This window comes from Anolis carolinensis, chromosome 1, assembly GCF_035594765.1.
Source record: "Anolis carolinensis isolate JA03-04 chromosome 1, rAnoCar3.1.pri, whole genome shotgun sequence".
Classification (NCBI taxonomy): Eukaryota; Metazoa; Chordata; class Lepidosauria; order Squamata; family Dactyloidae; genus Anolis; species Anolis carolinensis.
Window position 1 is genome coordinate 181,348,482 of NC_085841.1, and position 24,169 is coordinate 181,372,650.

The 24,169-nt window shown below is 38.1% G+C and overlaps 1 protein-coding gene across 7 annotated transcripts in view; it reads left to right on the plus strand.

Annotated features, from left to right (window-relative positions):
* erbb4 (erb-b2 receptor tyrosine kinase 4) overlaps positions 1–24,169 on the plus strand; it is a 1,019,841-nt gene that overhangs the window by 402,771 nt on the left and 592,901 nt on the right. For all 7 annotated transcript variants that reach the window (XM_062969123.1, XM_062969126.1, XM_008113453.3 and 4 more), the window contains one exon: positions 8,676–8,827. In XM_062969123.1, coding sequence (XP_062825193.1) covers positions 8,676–8,827 — 152 coding nt within the window. The remainder of the gene's footprint in view (positions 1–8,675; positions 8,828–24,169) is intronic.

Sequence of the window (24,169 nt, forward strand, 5' to 3'; positions counted from 1 at the left end):
AACCATTTCTGCTGGCTGGATACCAGTAGACCCCATATCTGTTTCTGCGGACCTCCCGAAAATGGGTGTGTAACTGGATAGCCCTTTTTGGACAGCAGCCGAAAAATATGGCTAGATCTGGCTGATTGGTGGCAATGAGCAGGCTCCCCGGGGCTCCCCTTCCTGTGTTTTTAGGGCAAGAGGGATGAAGATCACCACACTTGGAGAACACATCTACCACTATTAGCCCACCAAGTTTCATAACATTTGGGTCATCCCCTGAGTTTTAGAAATTTCTTTTCCTTTTTAGAAATAAAAGCTCTTTTAAAAATCCCCAAAAGGTATCTCACCCCTCTGGCCCCGCCCTGTAATTTCTCCTGGAGCAGCAGCAGGGCACCATTCCTACCTGCCAAATCTCAAAGATGCACTTCCACATCACAAAGCCCAATGCCCCACTATTACACTTTCTCCTTTACTTATATAAAAAACAATAGTAAGCAGCCTCTTCCAAAGCTTTTGCATTTCTTGTTATAATAAAACATACTGAAAGAGGCTAGCCAGCAGCAGAAGCAAGCAAGTATTGTCCCCTTATGAGAAAAATACTCCTGTATGATCCACTGGGGAAAAATATTTTCAAAATGTGTTGTGGGAAATCTAGCCATGTTTGGGGGGAAAAAGAGGAAGAGAGGAAATAAAAATAAAAAAAATCAAGAAAATAAAGAATCAAGAAAATAGATTCAAGAGAGAGGCCAAGCCAAAAAGTACACTGAAGCCAGGACGCACCTGTAATCCTGAAAAGGGGAGGAGGAGCCGTGATCGGTTGCCACGTGGCCCTGTTACGGATAGGAGACTGCTGGCTGCGTCCTTGTCATTACAGCCTCCCAAAGAAACCAAAGACTGCTGGCTGGGTCCTTGTCATTACAGCCTCCCAAATGGAAACAGCTAAAAATGGATCTGCACTCAAGCCTAGTAGCTAGATTTGTATAGGGTATCTGAAAACAGTCTTTACTCTATCAGGAAGGTATTTGAGATCTCATTCAAGACAAATGTTCCATTTGTTTCATGGTCAAGAAATATGCATCTTTGGCTAGCATGGGTTTCCTCCTTACTCGTAGGAAGCTTCAGGTTGGGAATAATTGATCCACAGATACAGTGGTGTTGTTGCTGTCATGTGTCATCAAATTGACTTTCTGTGACGCTTTCATAGGGTTTTTGTGGCAAGATTTACTTTCTAAACAGTGCATTTGCACTTAGAATGAATGTAGTTTAACACCACACTAACTGCCATGATGCTATGGAATAATTGGAGTTGTAGGTTTTGGAAAATGTTTGTCCTTCTCTGATGAAAAGTTCAGGTGCTTCACAAAACTACAACTACCTGGACTCCATAGCAGTTAAAGTGGTGTCAAACTTCATTAATTTTACAATGTAAATGCATCTTAAGACTGTGTGACTTTAGCAAAGTTGTTCAGCAGGTTATTGAGATTCATTGACAAGAAGGATTTGTCATTCCCTTCCTCTGAGGCTAAGAAAATGTGAGAAAATGGGTTTCCATGACTGAGTGGAGATTTCACTTGGACAACCTTATGACAAAGGCCAGGCAAATTGTCTCACAGAGGAATGAGAGGGGCAGTGGGGTGAATCTTGTCACCCCACATGCAGCTCCCTCTCAGTGATGCTTTTCCCATCACATATGGGAAATATCTAGGGAGGATCCGTGCTGGCTCCATTGGAGCCTCCCGTGTTGTGAGGGAAGTGTGTAAGGACGGTTCCACCCCGGTTGGGAGTGGGGCCTCCGCTGGAAGTCACATGGCATAGGGCTCCATCCCCAAAATAGGATGCTAAATTTGGTGAGTGTGATGAGGTTGTTGATCTCCCAAAATCATAGTCCAGCATTCATACCACTAAACTACAAGGACTTAAAGAGGCTGCTTTAAGATTGTGACCCTTGCAATCATTCTAAAGTAAAGGGTACTTTCATGTACTGAAGGTGCTAATGAAATGTGTGCAGTTTTGCAACATTTACCTGGAACTACTGAGCATGGGTGCCTTTCACTTGTACAAGTCAATCAATTTCAGTTAATAAAGTCTCATAAGAAAATGGTTATGAACACATAACAGTTGTGTGCAAAATGGATCTGTGTTGTTTAGTTGATGTAGGAGAGTATGTTTTCAGTTCTCAATTCATAAATGGACTTCTGAAATCAATGGACCTTTGTCTTCTGAGCAATGTCTTGTGTATATACCACCTGATTGTCAAATCGATTGTCAAATGAAAGTCGTGCTACACTCAGGCCAGACCTCATGTAGAGAAACACAAATTATAATCTTTTTCTAAAGCCCTGTTAAATAAGATTTAGTTTTCTATCTTAAAAAGGCTGTCGCACACACACAATACAAACAGGCGCTAGTAATTTGAAATGAAATTTCAGGTTTTGATGTGTTCCGAAGAGGAGGAGAGTTGAACCCTGGATGTATTGTGGCAGCAAATAAAGATGTAAACACAAAGCAAATCTTGGCCGGAGGAAAGCATGTTACTGAAACAAATAGGAATTATTGAAATTTTGAAATAGAAACAAGTGAACACATTAGTTATATTTTGATAAATATTTCAGAATGTAGTTCGCTTTTGCTTTTTATCTGTTTTTCCTCTCTCTCTTGTGCGTAGTAAAATTTGGAATGTGTGCTTTATTATAATAAAAACAAATAAAGCAATTTCAGTAAGAATCAGTGTGTTTGCTATTATGATGCACCAAAGCTGCACCTTTGAAATGGGATCTGTTAGGATGCCTGGAAAGCTTTAAGATGGATACAAGGTATGGTTATGGCTCAAAATCCTGTCAGCCTAGCTTTATAAATGCATAAGTAGAATAAAGAAAGACAATATGTTGAATACACACCTGAGTTACCTTGGCCTTGGTTGATGTATGCTGGAAGCAATCATAATGTCAGTACAGGTATTTTTATTCCAAGTATCAGTTTTCAAAGATTTCATTCTGCATGACTGAATCTGAATGTATTCTGAATGTATCATTGGTCACATTTTGATTTTTAAAAATGTGAGTTTTAAAGTCTGGCTAAGATTTTTCATGTTCTGACTTCATTTTCTGTCATTTTACTTGCTGACCATGATGCACTTTGAGCCAGAAGTATTTTGCCACGTCCCTCAGTGAGAATATAAAGATTTTATCTCACAAAGCTACTATTACACTGCAGTTGTGCCATCAAAAATAGCAGATAAATACCAGGGTGAGCATCTTCAATATTGTACCTCTCTTCATTTGCACAATTGCATAAGTTTGACAACTTTTGCTTGAACTTCCATATGGTCCAATAACCCTGCCTTCCCACACATCTACTGTTCTGTTCACATTTTTTGGTTTCAGCAATCAATAAAAATATATAACTATAATTGTTAAAATATTGAATAAGTACAACTTTTTGGGAATAGTCAGTGGGAGATGGGGAGAATCCCACCCCTGATGTCACTTTGCTCATAACATAACCCTAACCCATGGCACCAATGTGAGTGACAGGAACACAAAGAGACTGTGAGCTATTGATGGATTTTAAACATTAGTAGTAGGAAATGGGTAAATTGCAGGGATAAGGGAGGCCAACACTGTGTTATGCACAGTTTTGTGCTTCAGTGCCATCTTGCTTGCCTCATGTTATGAAATCCCAAATGTTCCCTTGTCAAGGTATTTGTCAGACATTACGAACTCGGCTATCTCTTATGACCTCATCACACAGATGACTCCCCCCCCCCCCCCCGGTGCCATTTCTCCAACCTCCGTGGGAGAAACATCACATGGGGGAAACCCATATTAATTTTGAGTTTTCCCTTTTATATTACAAATAATTGGAAATACCGGAGATGGCCTTTCTCAAAGCCCTGGAAAAATGGGCAAGTTTGTAATTGGATTTTAATTTTTAAAGTGATTATCTAAGTATACATATCAAATATCTGACAAATGTAATTATAATATTAATGATAATATAATGAATTCCAGAATTGTGAAATTTTATAAATATAATGCAGAATGGGTGGAGAATACAATAGCTCAGACTGTCGAGGATTTCTGTAGAAAATTGTGTATGATGGTGGAGAATGTATAATCCGTTTTTCTTAAAAGTGGAAAGGAATGAAACACTATGATTCCTCCCGCTTTCTGCCCCAAATTGGATGAGGTCATTAAAGTTTGCCAGCCACTTTTATTTTCCTCCTTCTAAGTGGGGAATTTGCAAATGTGATTTTCTGGTGATTCCCTCTCTCCACCCCATGTCTGAGAGCACCATTGCATCTATATCTTCTCACTTTTGATAATGTTTTAAATTTTTGGCTGTGCAAAATGCCATTTTATTGCTTTTCACAAACATGAGGCTATTTGGGCTTTGATTGCAGTTCTTGAAAGGGAAGCAAGAAGCTTTCTTTTAGGGCCAAGAGACAGGAGAACATATTGCAGGAAAGGTTGTATGAAACTTGCAATGAAAGTCTCCCAGAGAACCTTAATGACTCTGACCTCCAGTAGGGATTCTGACACAATTCTCAATTGAAGCCAGAATGCCTTTGTAATTATAAATATGGCCTATGTTTTTGCAGCACTGCAGGTATCATTTCTACATGCTTAGTTATAGCTTCCAGGTTCTCCCTTCTGGAAAGAAAACAGAAAACTTTTTTCTGATTATATCCTCACATATTAATTAGAGAAGGTTTTTTTTCTCCACCTGGCAGTTGAAATTTCTCACTAAATAACTGCTGGATTTTTGCTTCCCTTGATTGTATCCTTTCTGGGAAGGAATGTTGTCAGTAAATGAAAAGATAATTTCTCCTTAATGCTCTGCCTATATTTTGACATTTTACTCCAAAGTGTCATGAATTGCAGAGAAAAAAAAAACCATTTTCCGAAACCAATTCTCAACATTTTTGTAAAAAGAGGAAAAACTGGGAGGAGAAAAGATTGACTGGGAGATTTTAATAGCAGTTGAAAAAGTAGGAGGGTCTGGATGCTCCTGCCACATTGGGACAGTTGGGGTAGGATATGCTTTTGGCTTGTATTAGTCTCCCTTTAAGGAAAGCTTGCAGAAGATTGGGGTGCCCTATACTTTTATGAGGTGTAAAATGAATCAACCATACATTGACAGGACACTCCTCAACCACATAATACTGACACTGTGAGAAACAGTTATTTAAGCACTTAGCAGTGGATACTTTTGCTAGGTTCTCCTGATTGCGTGGAGTTGCAAGAATGTTGAGTCATATGCTGAATTTTAAGTGAGTGGAATCCACCATAGGATTCCATGTTAGTTCTTTTCCCCTCAATTTACTTCAGCCACAGAATGAAAAAAAAGAAATACATTGAGCTCTCCTTGCTTCCTGATTGTTCTGATACCATGCATTGTAGTTGTTTGATTGGAGTATAAAATTGTTGTAACAGATTATAGTTTCCACATACTGGTGGTATGGTTATTTGTGTAACCATGGATTACAATGTAGTCCCTTTTGCAGTGTTAGATCTGACAGTGTCGGGGTGGGGATGGCTGAATTTCTTCCTCAGTCCATCTATTCTTTTGATGCAAACAGATGATAGGGTTGATGCTTACTAATATTACACAAATTTGTTTAGCTCATAAATCATGAATGTATTATGAATCAGTCTTCTTTGCTCCTCTGCTTCCAAATTAAATTAAAATAATGATTGCTGATGTGCCTTTCCCCCCTTTTTTTCTTGCTCAGGCTTGCTCATGTGTGAGGACAATATAAATTTGAAACATTGAACAAATCCAAAACCTCTGATACTTTACTATGCATTTCTCAGCCTGCGCTACATTGACTTCTAAATTGCCAGGAACATGACTTACAAATTCCTGGGTTTAGGCTTAAGCCAGGCCCATAGCCAGGATTTTGATTTTGGGGGGGGGGGGGGGAATCTGAGTGAGAGAGGATCTACTCTAGCAAACCTTTTGTATCATTATCCCAATACCCCCATGCATATGGGATATATTGAGCATGGTTTATTTATTTCATGTCAAAAGCATTGCATAACAAATACATTTTAAAATGATAAAAAAAGGAAATCGCAAGCAACTAAATAGTTTTAGACCAAAAGCGGGCAACAGCAACTGCATTGTCTGTAGCTTTAAGCAACTCCTCCTCTGTACATGAGGCAGGATATTGTGGGCAAGCATACATATGCAGAGTTGTTTGTTCTGCTCCACAGTCACACAAGGTGGAGGATTCCTCCAGGTAGTGCCACCTCACCAAGTTGTCTTTGGATCCACATGGTGATCAGATCATGATATCAATAAATATAATAGTTTAAAAAATAAATGTTATTTATTTACTTTCATTAACAAAATGTTTAGAATACTTTTTGGTCTATGGTGTGGCTGCATCCACTTTGACGCCTGGGCTGTCAGCACACTCCCCTTCCTCACCTGGCACCGAAGGCTGAAACAAGGGGCACCGAAAAGGAAAGAGAGTGTGCCGAGGGCCCAGGCGTGGACAATGACGCCACCGTGCCACGTACCAGTAAGGCCTTCTCGTGGACCACCCTGAGAATTTGGGGGGGGGGGGGGGGCTGAAGCCCCTCAAGCCCCCCCCCCCCCGCCTACATGCCTGGCTTAAGCTACACCTAAGATATTGTGGTAAAATGCAGAGCAATCCCAGTTTAAATTTGTAGGTTTGTTGCCCACATTGGCTGCCATTTTCTTTTTGTGTTAGGAGTGGCAGAGTAAGGATATGCGAAACACCACAAAGCCAACTCTTTGTTTGCTTATTTGTTAGTGTTTAGCAGTCAATGGAGTTTGCATGTAGTCAGCTAGTTCCATTTTGAATTGAAAACCTCACCATCACCAGGTTGGGAGTACAGTTCTGATTTATATCAGAAGTTCACATCTAGTAATTAGACCTTTAGGTGTTGAATGGCTCTTTTTGCTGTTCAGTTTTTGTTTGGTTGGTTTTCAGGAATGTTTCTGCTCTGGTTAGTACATGGCTAGGAGACCACCAGCAATGCCAGATGCTGTAGGCTATATTTCAGAGGAAGAAACTGACAAAACCATCTCCAAGTTTTCCTTGCCTAAGAAAATTCAGTGGAATTAATGGGGTCTCTATAAGTATAACTGATAACTTGAAGGTGTGTTCACAAACTTGAAGTTAGTGTTACTAGCAGATCAGGGAAGGGCATTTTCTTACTCCAAATGCCCCTCTTTTCATGCCATTACAAAGCAAGCAAAAATGAACACTGAAAAGGTATACAATTTATGCTTTTTTTCCAAGGGAAAACAGAATGTGAGGATGCAACTAGAAGCTTCATTAGTCTATCATTCTGAGATAGTTTCTAGGGATGGATTCATATCCATATTTGATGTGAGCTGGTCTTTATAACAAACATAATATATTATAGTGTTGATTTCCTAGATAGACGAGAAGTATATACTGTCTTTACCCAGTTCTAATGCTCACCTTTTTTGACTAAATTGTCTTCTTAAAATTAGGGTGTGAATTAGATTCATGTAATATGGTAAATACTTTTTTAAATTTCAGGGTTTTGAAAATTGAGATGCACATTAGATTTGATTGCGCATTAAACTCAAGTAAATACGGGTAGCTATGTGACAGAAAGTTATAAATGATATGCAGTTTCGTGAATATACATCTCATATATCAATTTTATTATATATTGGATTTTCATAGAATCATAGAATAGTAGAGTTGGAAGAGACCTCATGGGCCATCCAGTCCAACCCCCTGCCAAGAAGCAGGAAATCGCATCCAAAGCACCCCCGACAGATGGCCATCCAGCCTCTGCTTAAAAGCCTCCAAAGAAGGAGCCTCCACCACGGCCCCGGGGAGAGAGTTCCACTGTCGAACAGCCCTCACTGTGAGGAAGTTCTTCCTGATGTTCAGGTGGAATCTCCTTTCCTGTAGTTTGAAGCCATTGTTCCACGTCTTAGTCTGCAGGGCAGCAGAAAACAAGCTTGCTCCCTCCTCCCTATGACTTCCCTTCACTTATTTGTACATGGCTATCATGTCTCCTCTCAGCCTTCTCTTCTGCAGGCTAAACATGCCAAGCTCTTTAAGCCGCTCCTCATAGGGCTTGTTCTCCAGACCTTTAATCATTTTAGTCGCCCTCCTCTGGACGCTTTCCAGCTTGTCAACATCTCCCTTCAACTGTGGTGCCCAGAATTGGATGCAGTATTCCAGGTGTGGTCTGACTGTAATGTTGCATCCCTATACTTTCAGAGAAGGCATAAATACAACTTGTTACAATTCAACTGTAGCATGTGCAGCCATTAGAATCCTACTTTTGATAGTATTTCCTCAGAGAGCATTCATGGAGATCACAAAAGCACAGTGAATTTTCCTCCTTTTAATGCAAAATTTCATTCTATTCTTGAAAATGTAGGTTAAGTTTCAAAAGCAGGTGTTATTCATCAATTTAACATGATACTGGCTGGATGATTTCCTAAACTAACATGTTTTTCTTTTTAAATGAACTTGCTAGTTCATGGGTAATATTTGTATTTAGTGATCTTTTTCTTTAGGAATAAAAAATAGGGAAGCATGGGCTTTGGGAATCAAGTATACTTTGTACACAAAGTCTGTTCATAGTTGTTGTTTTGCTTCCCTATTATATTTATAGTAGATCTAATCATTTATTTGCTTCATTCTCTCTTTTGTAATTTTCTTGCAGTTTGTGCTGGCACTGAAAACAAGCTGAGCTCGCTGTCTGATCTTGAGCAACAGTATCGGGCACTGCGCAAATATTATGAGAACTGTGAGGTGGTTATGGGAAACCTAGAGATTACCAGCATTGAACATAATCGAGATCTCTCTTTTTTACGGGTAAGTCTTATAGTTTTCCTTGAAAATATAAGTGAGCAGACATTTGCTGTCATACTAAGATGCTCACAGGGATTTCTAGGTAGTGCTTTTTATCATGTCAGAAGTGACTTGAGAAGATACTGCAAGTGGCTTCTGGTGTTAGTGAATTGGCCATCTACAGAAACGTTGCCCATGGGACGACCTGATGTGTTAGCTGGGAAGCTTCTCTCATGTCCCCGCAAGCTAAAGCTGACAGATGGGAGCTTACCCCATCTCACAAATTTGAACCGGCAACCTTCAGGTCAGCAACCCAACCTTCAGGTCAGCAGTTCAGCTGGCACAAGGATTTAACCCATTGTGCCATCACTGCTCCATGTAGATAGTGCTGCAGTGCAGCAATATGGCTAGTGATTTTTGTCTCTGGCAATGTCTCTGTCACAAGTTTCTATTGTGTTTCAAGTTCTAGCTTGAAAAATATGCCTTTGGAGCAGCATACATATACATGCATTTTTGTGTAACCATTGCCATCATTTATTGTGTATTCTATTGATGAGCCACAGGCAGAATTCTTTTCCTAGATTGCTAGAATTATTTTTGAAACACATTAATTGTATGGAGATGTCTCGATTAGAGATCTGAAGACCCAGGAAAAAATACAGAATATGCAGGGAAGGTTTTTCCAATTGTTTCTGATTATTATTATTATTATTATTATTATTATTATTATTATTATTATTATTTGCAATTGCTTATACTTAAAATTGTTTACTTTCTTTTAGAATGGTGCATGAAATGTTTTAGACAAGGTGTTTATATATATACTGCACCAAAATCAATTCTAAAAACTGTAAAAGAGGATGACTTTTTATTTGAGTCTGTGCACAGTATCAGATCATTTCTGGTTTTGTTTTGTTTTTTAGCTTGTTTTATGGGAATAGGTGTGCTGCATCTCCTGCCACTACAAAATACTAGTAGAGACAAAGTAGTCTGTTTTACTAATGTTGATGATTTATTCTATTTTATTTGGGCATTTTGCCAGTTCCTCACAGTGACAAAACCAAAGAAGTCTCTTATGGTTCACGTTTTGCTTGCAGTTCAGGATTTTGTAGTTCCGTTTGTATTTTTTAAAAATAAAATAAAACACTCACCTGTTAATTATATTTTGAATGCATACCATTTCTAATATTTTTGACAGAATAATTTTATGCCAGCCTAAGATAGATAGAGATATGTTGCCTTTGTTTTCCTAAAGTAACAACTTGATTTAAAATCTGAAAAGTGTTCTAAGGTTACAGTTTTCATCCCAAAATATCTGCTCTCTCACTCTGAAAAACTCAGTTTTTCCTCTATGAATTCAGAAAATCTTGCACTTCTGGTGGATACATACACATTAAAGCAGTGCTTCTCAATGTGAGGGTCCCCAGATGTTTTGGCCTTCAACTTCCAGAAATCCTAACAGCTGGTAAACTGGCTGGGATTTCTGGGAGTTGTAGGCCAAAACACCTGGGGACCTACAGGTTGAGAATCACTGCATTAAAGCATTAGCCAAAAAATGTGAATCCCTGAACCAAATCTGAGAGATACCAAATTGCTTTGTCTGAGGCATTTTTAAAACGCAGTGATATGTTACAGAGGAGCCAGCCAGGAGAGTAGTTTATGGAATTCAGTTTGATCCAGTGGCTGAGCAGACCTCATTCCCAGCTCTTATTGGCTTTCCAGGAAAACTGCTTTCTTGATGCGACACATGCTTATATGTGTGCAAGTGTATGGGCTCGCTGTCAGATTTTCCATCAACTTCAAGCTCGCTGTGCTTATTTTTAAAACCAGATGCCTTTTGGTTGTCACCTACTCAAAAAAGGCCTCACTGCAATATTATTTGAGGTTGATAAACCCAATTAAGCCAGAGCGGCAGATGGCAAATACATAGAACCTCTCTGTGTTTTTTTGTAGTAGTAGCAGTTAGTAAAGACTTCACGTATGTGTTTATTTTTACCTGAGACTGCCCCCCTCACAGATGTCTAGGCGAAAAATAGCAGTTCTAGTTAATGTGATAAATTGGAGCCATTAAAATGGGAAGCAAAACAGAGAAAAAATGTTTCTGTAAGGAGGGGAGAAAAGAAATACAAGGTGGCATGTTTATGCTAATAATTTGACATTCATTAGCTTGTGGGTGCTACTTATTTCATCTTTTAAAAAACACTGTAATGACCCAACAAAGGTGGCAGATGGGATATAACCAAGAACCCAACTACTTGACACCATTAGCATGCAAAATTATGAAATTATTGCTGCTCTTTTGGAAGCTCTCATTTCTTATGATTGCACTTGCCTTCCTTTGACATAAAATGTGTTTCAAGTGTGCTCCTTCCACTCCTTTTTCTGAAGCATCCAGAAATAAGCATATCTGTTTACCGAAGCCATAGACAAGAAGGGCAGGAAGATGGATAAAAAGAATGAAAGACTATACTTTCAGTTCAAAGTTTCACTGGGAAAACGGCTAAAGCACTGGATGCAGCAGCAGCAGCTGAGGATTCCCTGCCATTGAATGAATCTGTTTTGTCTAAACTTTAAAATGAGCTCTCTAAGGTCATAGACCCTATCCCAAAATAGTTTCAACTCCTTGGTCAGGTCCTTTAAAGTTTGCACCAAAACAAGGCATGCATTCACAGTCCCACTGACGGAATTGCATGAAAGCGGCATACATAGAAAAAGCGGGTTTTGGAGATGGACTCAAAGGAAAGGAGAAAGGAGCTACTACATAAGCACTTTTGAGGGGCACAAGGGACAGTGACATATATCACAGTTGATTTATATGACCAGATTATTAATATGCTTACCTCAAGTTCCTTAAGCACTGATAAATATTGCAGGAGCATAGCACTAACTTGTGTTTTGTTTCATTTGAGAAAAAGATCCATGGAGGCTTGTGGAATTTTGCAGTATTTGGAATTATCTACAGATAAGACACTTAGGTTCTTGGTTTGCTCATGAGCCCAATTCTAGGTAGTCTGGATCTTACCATTAAACCAGGAGTGATAGTACAGTAGGCCTCCGGACAAGTTTGAATTTCAAGAGGACCTGTCCCATATAGTCAGTGAGGTAACACACTGAGGACTTCATCCCATGTGATAAGTAAAATGTTGGGGATCATTGTTTCTCCCTTAAGATCCACAATGCCCCGTTTGGAAATTAAATGAATGACACATCACACATTTCCTTCATTTAGCTTTCTTTTCAAATTATCAGTTTGCCTTCCCATTGCACAAGGGATATATTTCTCCTCTCATTGTCTCCTTCCCCATTTTCTTTTACCTGAAAAAAATCCTCGGTGTTGTTCTAGCAGAAGTACTTATTAATGCGAGATCTTTAAATAACATTTCTTCTTTTCTATGTTATTCTATATTATAATTTCTCTTTATAAGTGCAGATTCTTCTCAATTCAAAAGGTAGCTCTATTGAATTTATATTGATAACAAAAATATAAATTACTGTTCTTTCCTTCTTGGTCCCAAAAAGATAATAACAGAAGAAAGGCATCTTTACTGCCCATCTCATGTCCTCCCTCCAGAATGATGTCCCATTATACATAAAATCTGATGTTCTTACCTGTTTCTATGCAGGAAATTTAAAATGAAATTGATTGCCAATTGACTTAGGAATAGATGGAAAAACCCACACTTTAGAAATGGTGAAATACCTGAAACCCACAGTATGAGCTTTTGTTGTGTGAATGGCTCCATTGGTAGCCATTTGTTAAATGTGTAGAAACGTTGATATTACTACATGTGATGAGGTCCACAGTATTTGGGGGTTGCAGTTCAACAATATCCAGCTTCCACTTCTTCTTTAAACTTTTTGTAGTGCTCCACATGAGCCCAGTTAATTCCTACAAAATAGGTTTTTTTGGAAAGGGGTTTCATAGCCTGGGAGTGTGTCCAAAGCAGGTCCTCTGTTACACCCCAACCAAACATCTGATGAAGGGCAGTGGGTGGGCCCAGGAACAGGACCTCTCACAAAGGTTTCTGAGCTCAGGCAGGCTTGTCAAGAAAAATATGGTCAGAATTGTATATAGTCAGCATTTCACATTCTGTATAGAAAATACACTAGTAACTAGTAAAGCTGTGTTAACAAAGGAGTCCCATGCTCCCTGTTAATATTTCTATCTCCCATCAGCAACCTGACTATAGCTTAATTTTTTTTCAATACTACTTGGACAACAACCACACGTGTTACATTAATCATAATGTCAGTGTGATGGAACTATGATAAATGTTTGCAGAAGTACTGGCCTGAGTTACCAATATCCCTTCCCCGTTGTCACTGAAAAACGGGTTAGGTATCCCTTATCAAAATGGTTGGGATCAGAAGGATTTTGGATTTTATCATACATAATGAGATACCTTGTAGCTGGGACTCAAGTCTAAACTCAGAATTCATTGGTGTTTCAGATACATCCTATACACATAGCTTGAGGGTGGTTTTTTCACAATATTATTAATAATTATATGGATGAAACAAAGTTTGTGTACATTGGGCCATCTGAAAGCAAAGGTGTTACTATCTCAGTCACCTAGGTGGACAATTTTGGAGTATTTTAGATTTCAGAATCCTGGATAAGGTATGCTCAACCTGCATCCATTCTCCCAGTTCAGGTCTGTATCCCTCTTTGGTGTAGATGTGATTCAGCCCCCCCCCCCCCAAAGATCAATTGTTCTTCCACTGAATCAAACAGTTCTTGATTCTATGTTATTTACAGAGCATAATCTTTAATATGTTTATTGACAGTTTTCTAGAGTTTTCTTTCAGGCAGGAAGTACTTCAAACCCTGAAAAATTAAGGCACAGTGATCTTAACATAATAAATAAACATTTAAATCTAACCAAACCTCCAACATTACAGCTTCATGTACTCCTTAACTCCATGCAACCTACAGCCAGTCTATCAGTCCAATATGATTTGGGGAGTGCCTACTGAAATCTGAAGTCAAACAATTATACCAGTATATTGGATATATATTATCAACCAATATAAGCCAAGAGTACTTCAACTTAAAGGAACCATGCCAAGCACTGCTAAGAGGCAAATAATACAAGCCATCAAAGCATAATTAGATCGCTTAAATTAGTGAGGCATGCCAAGAATTGCAGAAGGAAGTGAAGCATACATAAATAAGTCCAAAAATGGTTGGCCAATATGTCTTGAGGCAATCCCTACCTCAAATAAGGGCTTACTGTGGCAAACTGGAAAGTAGGGATAGACATTTCTGCTTGTCATTGTCCATATGCGATAATGATCAACGCCATTTTTTCTCATCACCGGCAAAATAGCAAAATATTTTCTGTAGATCATGCAGTTTTCACATTTCAAAAACTGTTTGGTTTTGTTGTTGTTGCATGAATTCAATACACTGTGAAAATTACATAGCTGCTGCCTTGTTATATGGTTACATCTTAAAATTTAAAACCTTGATTGAATTATTTATACATTTTGTTAAATAGCTCCAATTCTTGCAAGGGTTCCTAAAGAAAAGCTCAAATTGCTACTTTGCCATGAATTTCTCTGTATGATTTTGGACTCATAAACATGTTTTAGCTAACTTACTTCACAGGGTTGCTATGAAGAAACATCTTTTTTGACCGGGGGGGGGGGGTAGTATGCTGCTCTGATGTCATCTGATTTTAGAATGATACAATTACATTACACAAGCCCATTACATGACACACATCTATTTCCAACTGGGCCCCATAGCAAAAGGGGCTGCGGCATTTGAAACAATAGGGGGAAACTGAGCAGCAGACACTTCCTCCTGCGGGATGGGGCCAGGGGTGAGTCGGGGGATGCGGGGTATGGGGTGACGGGTTCTTCATACCCCCTGCCGGGACCCCATGGCTTGACCACATTGTGTGGTGAATCCAATAGCCAATGAGATTAAGTCCTTCATTAGATGAAAGTTTAAAACACCTAAATATATAGGCAAGTCAACTTTTCAAGCATTTGATTTTAATACTGCTTGCTCAAACTTTTACCTCCTCCTTTTAAAAAATCCAGTGAAAGAGAGTTTACTGCAGCCTGAGTCAATCTGTTCCAAAATGAAATAGATAAAATATATATTTCCATTTAATTATTTAAAGAAATTATTGATCTTCCTTGCAAAAGTCAAATGTGAATGGAGGAAGCCATCAGCTGGTAGGTTGAAAAGTGAACAAACTTCCAGGTTCATTGGCAGAGTTCACAGGGTCTCTGAAGTTTCACCATTTTGCTTTTTGTTATCAAAATCTACTGATCATGGAGAAAAATTGTCTGTCTTTAAAGACAACAGTTTGGGGATACTAAAGCAGAATTAATGGAAGTATCAGATATAAAACTCTTTGCTTTGTGACAGATGTAATATTCCTGAATGGGACCAATTCACAATTCAGGTGACCAACATGTGGATCTGCTTTGCAATATAAACTTGAAATATTACTCTATTGACATTATATATTCCTTAACATAGCTCTGAGTTTCCTTTGTCATGTTTCCTATTGGTATGTAGACCTGTATCCATTGTAACAGAAAATGATTGCTCTGTTTTGTTTTTTTAAGGGATTGATTTTGAAGGCAGAATTTCAGAATTTATAATTGAGCCAGCTTTATTTCATGTAACCACATCTCGGTATTTTGGTCAGAGTAATGTGGTTTCCCTACGGCTGATAAGAAATGCAATATTATTGAGTGCATTTGTAAGGTTAGCAAAGAAATATTCCACATAACTTTTCAACTTCACATTTCTGTGTGTTTCCCTCAATTTTTTTAAAAGCATTCCCATTCTATTTTTCTCCTGTTTGGCAAAGGAAACAGAAGCTTTTAGATGCATTCAGAAATAATTCATTGGATTTTTAGAAACCCTTCACAATTACAGGGTCTTAAAATAGTATGCTTTCAGAAGCAGCTTGAATGGTCCAACTGTAATGCTGAGACTGAGTGTTGTGGCTGTGACTTGACATGGGAGATAATGTATGGACCTATTTGGAAGATTGTAGGTCTGTGGGATGAAAAGTACACTGGCTGACTTAACTTGTGTGTAGTTGTATCCAAGTCTTCTGTGGAAAGCTTTTGGTACATGTGCATTTTTAAAATGTAGCTGGCTATAGCTTCAGGGAGAAGACATAAATGCTGGCATTATTTTTCAGTCCCATTGGTAATAGGAAGTGTCCACTTCATTACACACATATCACAACAGTACTCTTTCCTTACCAGTCGGAAATGCTAAAACATGACCAGAGTACTTTTAGGGGACACACAACTTGGTGGCCTGTATTTTCTATACCCCAATATATAAAAAGTTATTGGAAGCTACAGAAAGGCCTGGTAAAACCTGAAATAGAGACCACCTGAGAATATCACGTATTGCTAAGCTATATCCAGAAGAAGGCAATGGAAAAACTCCTCTGAATTAATCTTGAAAAAAATTATGTTAATCAATACAAGATGAATCTCAAATTAATCTTGCATGGCAGGGGGTTGTCTCTTTCCAATGTTATAATTCTGTGATTCTATGAACCTACATAACAACAACAACAACAACAACAACAACAATGTAAATACACTTTGGCCAGTGAAAATCAAACACATGAGTGTCTGCTATCATTTTTTTTCCTTCTGCTGTGTACAACTGCAATTTTAAAATGCTTCCCAGATGAAGTGAAAAGGGTCAGCATAAAGGGAGGGCAAAATCAAGTGTGAGTACTGCTGGTATTTTGAACTAGTGTTTGATATTTTGCTATGCATGTCTGTCATTTCAGTACCAAGGAAAGCTAAATACACACTGCGAACCTCATCAGATGGAGTTTGTCATCAGTTTTCTGCGCACTTAAAAATGGAATCCCATGGATCCGATAAAATGATGCATAATCCATTCCATGGGACTCCATCTCTGCAATGTGTAGAAATGGGTGGATTTTAAAGATGGGCAAAAATTGATTTCACTCATCTCCCTGCACTTAGAAACACTTAGAAATAAGCATTTTTCCATGGGATGTGCATCTGCCTGTTTTAAGTCCATATTCTGATGTTTCAGTGTGAGTCTGAATGTGGGTGGTCTTTACATGCTCCTCAATGTTCCTTCTGTCATCATTATTCTTTCGGTCTCTATCCTCCTTTTTGTTGTTGCTGCTGTTGTAACTGCACAATCTTGCGCCTTTGAAATTCTGCAGTTAGACAACTTAAAATAACCAAACCCTTGTGATGTGGGTACCCACCCTTGTCATGAGAAATGAGAAATGAAGCACAGGTTTGACTAGAAATGGGAGAAGCAATCCTGTGTGATGAGGGCAAGTAAATCCTCCATCTTCTTTCAAGACAGAATGCTATGAAATGCCAAGTGAAGAAGACGATTCCTCCCACTTCCCCTCCCTTTTGTGTGATGAAGTCCTACAATGCCTGATGCTATGTCTTCAGTCATGTTTTAACCCTACACTGTGATTATAATGTTCAAGCGATCAGCAAAATTTACAATAGTTTTTAGGAGTCCAACATTATGTAGAGCAGGCATCTTCAAAATGTGGCCCCCCAGCTGTTTGGGCCCCCATCTCCAAGAAGACCTAGGCAGCTTGTTCAATTGTCAGGGATTCTGGGAGTTGGAGGCCCAAACGGCTGGAGGGCCACAGTTTGAGGATGCCTATCTTAAAGTATCAAAAACCTAGAAGAGCCTCTTTTGACCAAGAGAAGCAGCTAAGTTGGAGTGAGTGAGCTGGGTATCCTTTTGTCGGTTTCGGCATCTTGTGTGATTTCTATCAGTTTCCCCTTTAAACCACCACGAAAGGGTAAGGAGAGCAAACCCAAACAAATCATTCATCCTTTGCCATGTTTACATATTACATATGATGTTGCCTTGTATGTGAGGAAAACATCTGAATTCATATATTGATGTATTCCTACTCCAGCAAATGTGCCGTGTAGGAAAAAGCTGGCTTAAGTCTTACTTCAACAAAAACAATCTAGTATATAAAGGAGGCAAAGCTCCAGTGGCAAATGCACTTAAATTGAAAATGGATTTATTAGGTTGTAAAGCCAAGTGTACAGCTTCCTTTGGGACTTGATGGTGAAGTATTAAGATTTGGCTTCAGTGATGAGTGTAATGAATTTTAAAGGTTGGTCACAACCTTAATTAGGAATCCAAAAATAACATTTCATGGTATATATTGATGGACTTTGCTCAGGGGAATCATAGGGGTCATTAGAGCTTGTTTATGTATATCCTTCTTGCTGTCTGTTTTCCTCCCTTCAGGGAATAAAGCTCATATTTTCAAAGTAGGGGAAACACACAGGCATGTTATACGATAACAGATCCTTGGGGTGGTCACTGTAACGGAATAGAATAATGTTTGATCCTGCCTTGAGTCATTTCGGTTACGGTTCATTTTTTCCTCTTTAATCCAAGTTTTCCCCTTTTAGAAGCTGAAAGTGAAACTTAACAAAACTGTGTTCAGAGGATTGAATAATGTTGCATTGTAATGCATTGATTTAGTGTCTTGGATCAATGAGTTTAAAAGCTGAAAGAAACAGAAGATAAAGCCTTTAATTGCAAGCCATCAGGGGGCAGAGGAGGTGGAGGAAACTGAAGCTTAGTGAACTGGTTTTCTCTAAACCTGATCAATTTTAAAGGTTTCCACTGTGGATGCCTGCAGGCAGGCTTTGAGAGTTCAGAGAACTCAACACAAATGTTTATATTGCAGCATTTAGCATTATTACTGATAGCCCCATCTGAAATCTGATAGTAATATTAAGCTCACTTGCTAATTAGAGGCTTATTTGTGGAGAACTGTGAAACTTATTGTAAGCAACAGCAAGGACTATAAAACAAGGAAGGCAGCCAGCCATGGGCTATTACAAAGAAGCTGGACCTTTGAATTATTTCTTTAGAATATCTGTCACAAAAAAGACTGTTCCTTTTTCAGTTCTGATGCGAAACACATAAAATGTTACTCTTTAAAAAAAAAACACCCTTGTTCTTTACACTTAAATTGGGACTAATACCCAAGTTTAATTAAGTATAATCCTTGGACAATTTACAAGTTAATATATTAATCTGTTGTGCAACTTGTTACTTTTCATACATAGGTAGCAACTGACAGAAATTGTGAAGACAAAATAAGCTTCACAGTAACTGTGTCTCTTCCAAGATGACGTGGGTGTACTCAAAAGCTGTTTTAGTGTGTTAAAGAAACCACATTTTGTAAGCTATAATTATAGAATCTCTGCTTTGATATTTTCATATAATAGTCTGAGAAGTCTTTCAGAACGCCCCAGAAAGAATTAGTTATGGAAAGTGAACCATTGTGATAACAGACCTCAGTAAAATATGGTTCTTCCATATGATTTCAAAGGGAGAAATCTGAAACATGTGCTCAGTTCTCAAAAGGGTCATAAAGTGCCAAAACTTACCTATGGCATGCTTGGCCAATAGAAACCCAAGTGGCCTTATTTAGGAATAAGTTGCAACTTGTTGCTTTTTAATATATAGTTAGTACAGTGGGCTGGGCTTTAGCATCAACAGCAGTAATAAGATCTACCAACCAAAAGGTGGCCAGTTTGAAGTCCGGTTAGGGTGAGCACCCAACTGTCAAGCCCTGCTCACTGTTTACCTAAGCAGTTTGAAAACAGCTGAACTGTAAGTAGGGAAATTAGGTATTGCTAATTTAGCGGGGGAGGTATTTTATGACTCCAAAAAGTGCCAGTGACCAAAAGGAAGGAGGAAGTCCTGATGGTTCTTCATCATAGAGAATGGAGCAAAAGCACCCCCCTGTGGCTGAAACCCAGCACAACCTCCAAGGCACCGAAACTGGACTTCAAACACAACAAACCTCTTTTCTGTCTGTTCTGTTTTCTTCTGTTTGTCCAAATGGCATTGAATGTTTGCCGTGTATGTGTACTGTGATTCACCCTGAGTCTCTTTGGGGAGATAGGGCGGAATATAAATAAAGTGTTACTATTAGTATTATATTAGTGGTTAGTCTTTACGGAGCCATAAAGTTCACAGTGCAACCATGGGCTAGTCAGTTTCTCTCATTTTGTCATACTTCACAGGATTGCTGTAATCATAAAATGGGTCAAAATTGTAATATTTAGTCAGCCACTGTGATGTGGAACTCTGCCACATGTTTTGGAACCCTTGTTAACACTATGATCAAATAATAACAGCTGTCCAATGGCATAGAACGAGTTAATATGTAGTTAGAATTTAAAACATGACTGGAAAAAGATACAAAGTCTTTGAATGGAATTGGGTATGTGGGGAAGGTGAACTTTCCCTGTAAAGAATCTCCATGTACAATACCTATAGCAATATAGCTTTTGCAGAGAAGATGGGTTCCACCTTTGCACACCACTTTTCTTTGTATGCTTCTTTACAATAAAATACTTGAGAGTCCATTTTGCATTGGCCTCACTTTCAAGATGGCATACCCCATTATATATCTCATTTAACCAAGCATGGAAACTAGAATGCTAGCCTTAGTTTAGTCTGGGTAGATTTGATAGAGTATCCAGTTGCACAATTGACTGTCAGAGCATGCTGAATCCCATGAAGTACTTGAATGCTTTTCTGCTATAGACTACCTGCTGCATCAGTTACTACTGTATTTCTTCAATTGCAAGGCACTATTGGTTGCAAGATGCATCCTAATTTAGTTACCAACAACAACAAAAATACATAAGATACACCTGCAATTGTAAGATACACCTCCTTTGCAGTTTTGTTCCATGGGCTTCCACCTTAGCCAATTCCCCTTGGTTCTTAACAAGTCTGTGAGGGGTATTGTTATCTTGGCAAAGTCTTTAATGAAGAAGAAATTTGCAAATCCCAAAAAACTTTGTAGTTTCCTTCTGGTCCAAGGTGCCTGCACTTTATTAGGGTCAGTTTCTTCTTAAAATTGAACACATACAGTATTAATAAAGCTTATCTTTTCAATATGCTATCTTCATGTTCAAATAAAGTTTGGAGATGGCCAGGAATTAGATCTTGCCCGAGCTCAGCATGCCTGGTTTTAGCTCACTACAAAAAAATGATGTACAAGCTGAATATCCTTTATCTGAAATGAAGTAGATTATATATTTTTATATTTTGAGATTTATTTATTTGCATGTAGACAAGGGTTCCAAGATTAAATACAACAAGCATTTTTGTTTCATATTCTTCTTATACACCGAGGCAATTTTATACAATATTCTGAATAATTTAATACAAAAATTTTGTACATTGAAACATCAAAAAGAAAGAGTGTCACTATCTTAGACACCACTATGAACAATATTGGATTTAGGTATTCTGGATAAGTGATGCTCAATCTGTATATACTTGTAAGAACAAAATAACCAGTTATTCCATGACACGTTATTCTTTTGTAATGGTGTATGGGTATACAGTTGTATGCATATTTACTTGGGAGTAAGCTTTATTGGACGCAAAGATAAAAATGTATAAGATTGCATTATCAGGTTGAAGGTATGTTCACATCACTAGGAGTGACCACCAAATGAACATGTTGAACTTTTCTTCTGAGTGAACATGCATAAGAAGAATGCCATGCAAATATCATTTTGAAAATTAGTGAAAGGTATGAAATATTGCTGAAAAGCCAGTCAGTTGTCTCCTTTGTTTGAGTGAAGGCTATGATGTAGCAGCTGTCTTTTTGAAAACATTATTTATTTAGTTTTGTTGGCAGCCATACCTGGTTGTTTTTCTGAAAATGCTGATATATGTAATTGAGGCCAGGCTGAGGTCTGCTCGTTTTAACAAACCATTAGCTGGAAAGAGACATCCTGTCAATTAGATCTATTGCTGGATGTCAGTTTAGCCTGAGGTTACAACAATGTTGCCCCGGCACTATGTAAAGACTGTGTGTGTTGATACACACACTCCCTTGTCAGCCGTTCAACCTGGAAATAATAATCAGATCTTGACAGAGCCACCACTTTTATATGACAGATGATCTCCTTGTGTGTTTAATTACATGTAGGGATCACTGGAATCTTCACAAATAAAGCAGGTTTGGATCAATTTATATTCTCTCCCAATGAGGTCTCATTGAATTCTCCCTGAAATTAAACAGATTTGAAATATGGAAGAATGTATTCATATCCTTGAAGACTCTTGGAAAGCAAGCACTGCCTTTCATGTATGCTACATAACAAGAAATTTGGCTTACAAAGTGGGATATAGTGCGCTGAAGAATGTTTGATGTCAGGATGGTAAATTTGTTTTTTGATCTTGTGGGGTCACTTGCAAGTAGAGATGGACAGATGTTTCTTGACTGTTGGTAAACACCAATGAGGATAATCCTGGACTGATGAGAATCTTTACAATTAAGAACCTCCAGAATTGTTACATTGGAGGCATGCATGGACTTAAATGTTGTGCATAACATACTGGTACATTTCTGCTGGACTATTCATTCCACAAAACTAGTTTACTTTGTTTCCTCATCCAGTGAATTGGCATTACAAATATTTTATTTCATTTCTAAAAAGTATAATTTTGTAGATAAGGAAAAAGGAAGAAGAAATGGAAAAAGGGCAGAGATTCATAGCATTAAGGCTTGATATATACCTTAATATAAGGTGAACAGAGTTTCCAAAAATACATTTTTAAGTTGCCATCTGTAAAATACCGATTCATGCATGGGTAAAGCACAAAAATAATCTGATCTTTGAATGCTGGTGAATGTTTATCTTTCCAGACTTGGACTATTGACCTTTTCGTAACAATAAAAGCAATGAGGCAATTGAAATCGCATGGCACCATGATTCAGCTCAATTCCAACAATATGGTTGATTGAGAGAAAATGCAGAGATGATATTCTTTGTTGGTCATGTGTTGTTTCTTCACTTTCATACTTGAAAAATTCTTGGCCATAGCTACATATCACCATATTAGGGAATATTGTCTTGTTCAAATAGTGGAAGCCTAAGAGTGTCACTGAAAGACTATGGAGCATATGTTGACAGGATCATGCAAATGCATGAATGACATTTCAGTAGTCATATAGGAGAATGCGTTATGAAAAAACCAATTTACTATTCAAACTGAAAGAAAAAAAAAACATTCTGAAAACTTCTGCACTACAATAGATCATTGGTATCTGCAGGGAGTTGAATCCAAATCCCTCTATGGGTATCAACCTCTGTGGATGTTTAAATCTTAATCTATACAATGGTGTAGTAAAACTGTTTCCCTTATACAAAATGGCACAATTATGGTTTCTTTTTTGGATTTTTTAAATCTGTCTAGTATCTATCTATATTCAGGTAGGATATGGTTGAATCAACGGGTGAAGAATTGGTGCAAATGGAGAGCCAACTATATTATCAAAGGCAAAAAAGTTTTGTTGCTTTCTGTGTTTGAATCTTGTGATGATCCAATGCATGTGTGTGTGTGTGTGGGGGGGGGGGGGGCTTTAAATAGTAGATTCAGTTTTGAAATGTATTATTTAAAATGACAATTGCTTGAAAGATAATATTTATATTTTCTGGTGTTGGCATTTCCATTAGTTACTGAGTACAGAAGATAAAAGAAAACCCTTTGTTAAGTTGGTTGACCTTGTTAGGCATTCTGCTCTTTATAGCATTTTTCTAGTACATTCCCATCTATCCTTCTCATTTTCTCCATAAGTGGATGACAACAAGTTTTGTTGTCTGCTTTTTGCCAGTATATAAGTGCTTTCTCATAAAGAAAAAGTCAACAGACTTTTGCCAGACTTAACATACAACCTCGATTTCTTGTTGCCATTAGTAAAGCTCTTATTTTAGTGGGATAAAATGATCAAGCCTCTTTTGTTGCATCTGCTCAGTGAGAGCACAGGAGAAATGGATAGTTTGCATTTGAAGTTAACATTTCCACTTCTGCAAAATGGAAATGGCATCGTGGAACAACAGATAGGCTGGTGCCATTTTTGAATGTTGCTCTTGTTCTTTGTAATTTGTTGACCAGCCCTTTATTTTCTTTTGCTGAGTGTTCCTTACTGTATCAAGAAAAAAAAATACTAATTTCATTTCACATGATTTTGTATTTCACACCTGGAATGTTCAAACTGGTTTAGTTGTAAATATTAGCCACTTTTATTGAAAGTATGGACTGATTTCCCCTCCCCCACCTTCAATCTTTTCCAGATGTAATATAAAGGAAAATAATAGTACAAAAGATTCAGGGTCATTGCAGATATGCTCTCCTTTTTTCCTAACAATAGGAGCTATCTCAGTATCTCTAGATTCTGGCATCTAGCAAACATTTCTAGGAAATTGTTGTGCAGCTTTAATTAGAAGCTTTGAATACCATGGAGACTGAGGTTTTGTGGCCCATTCAGAACTCTTCGGCTTTCAAAAACA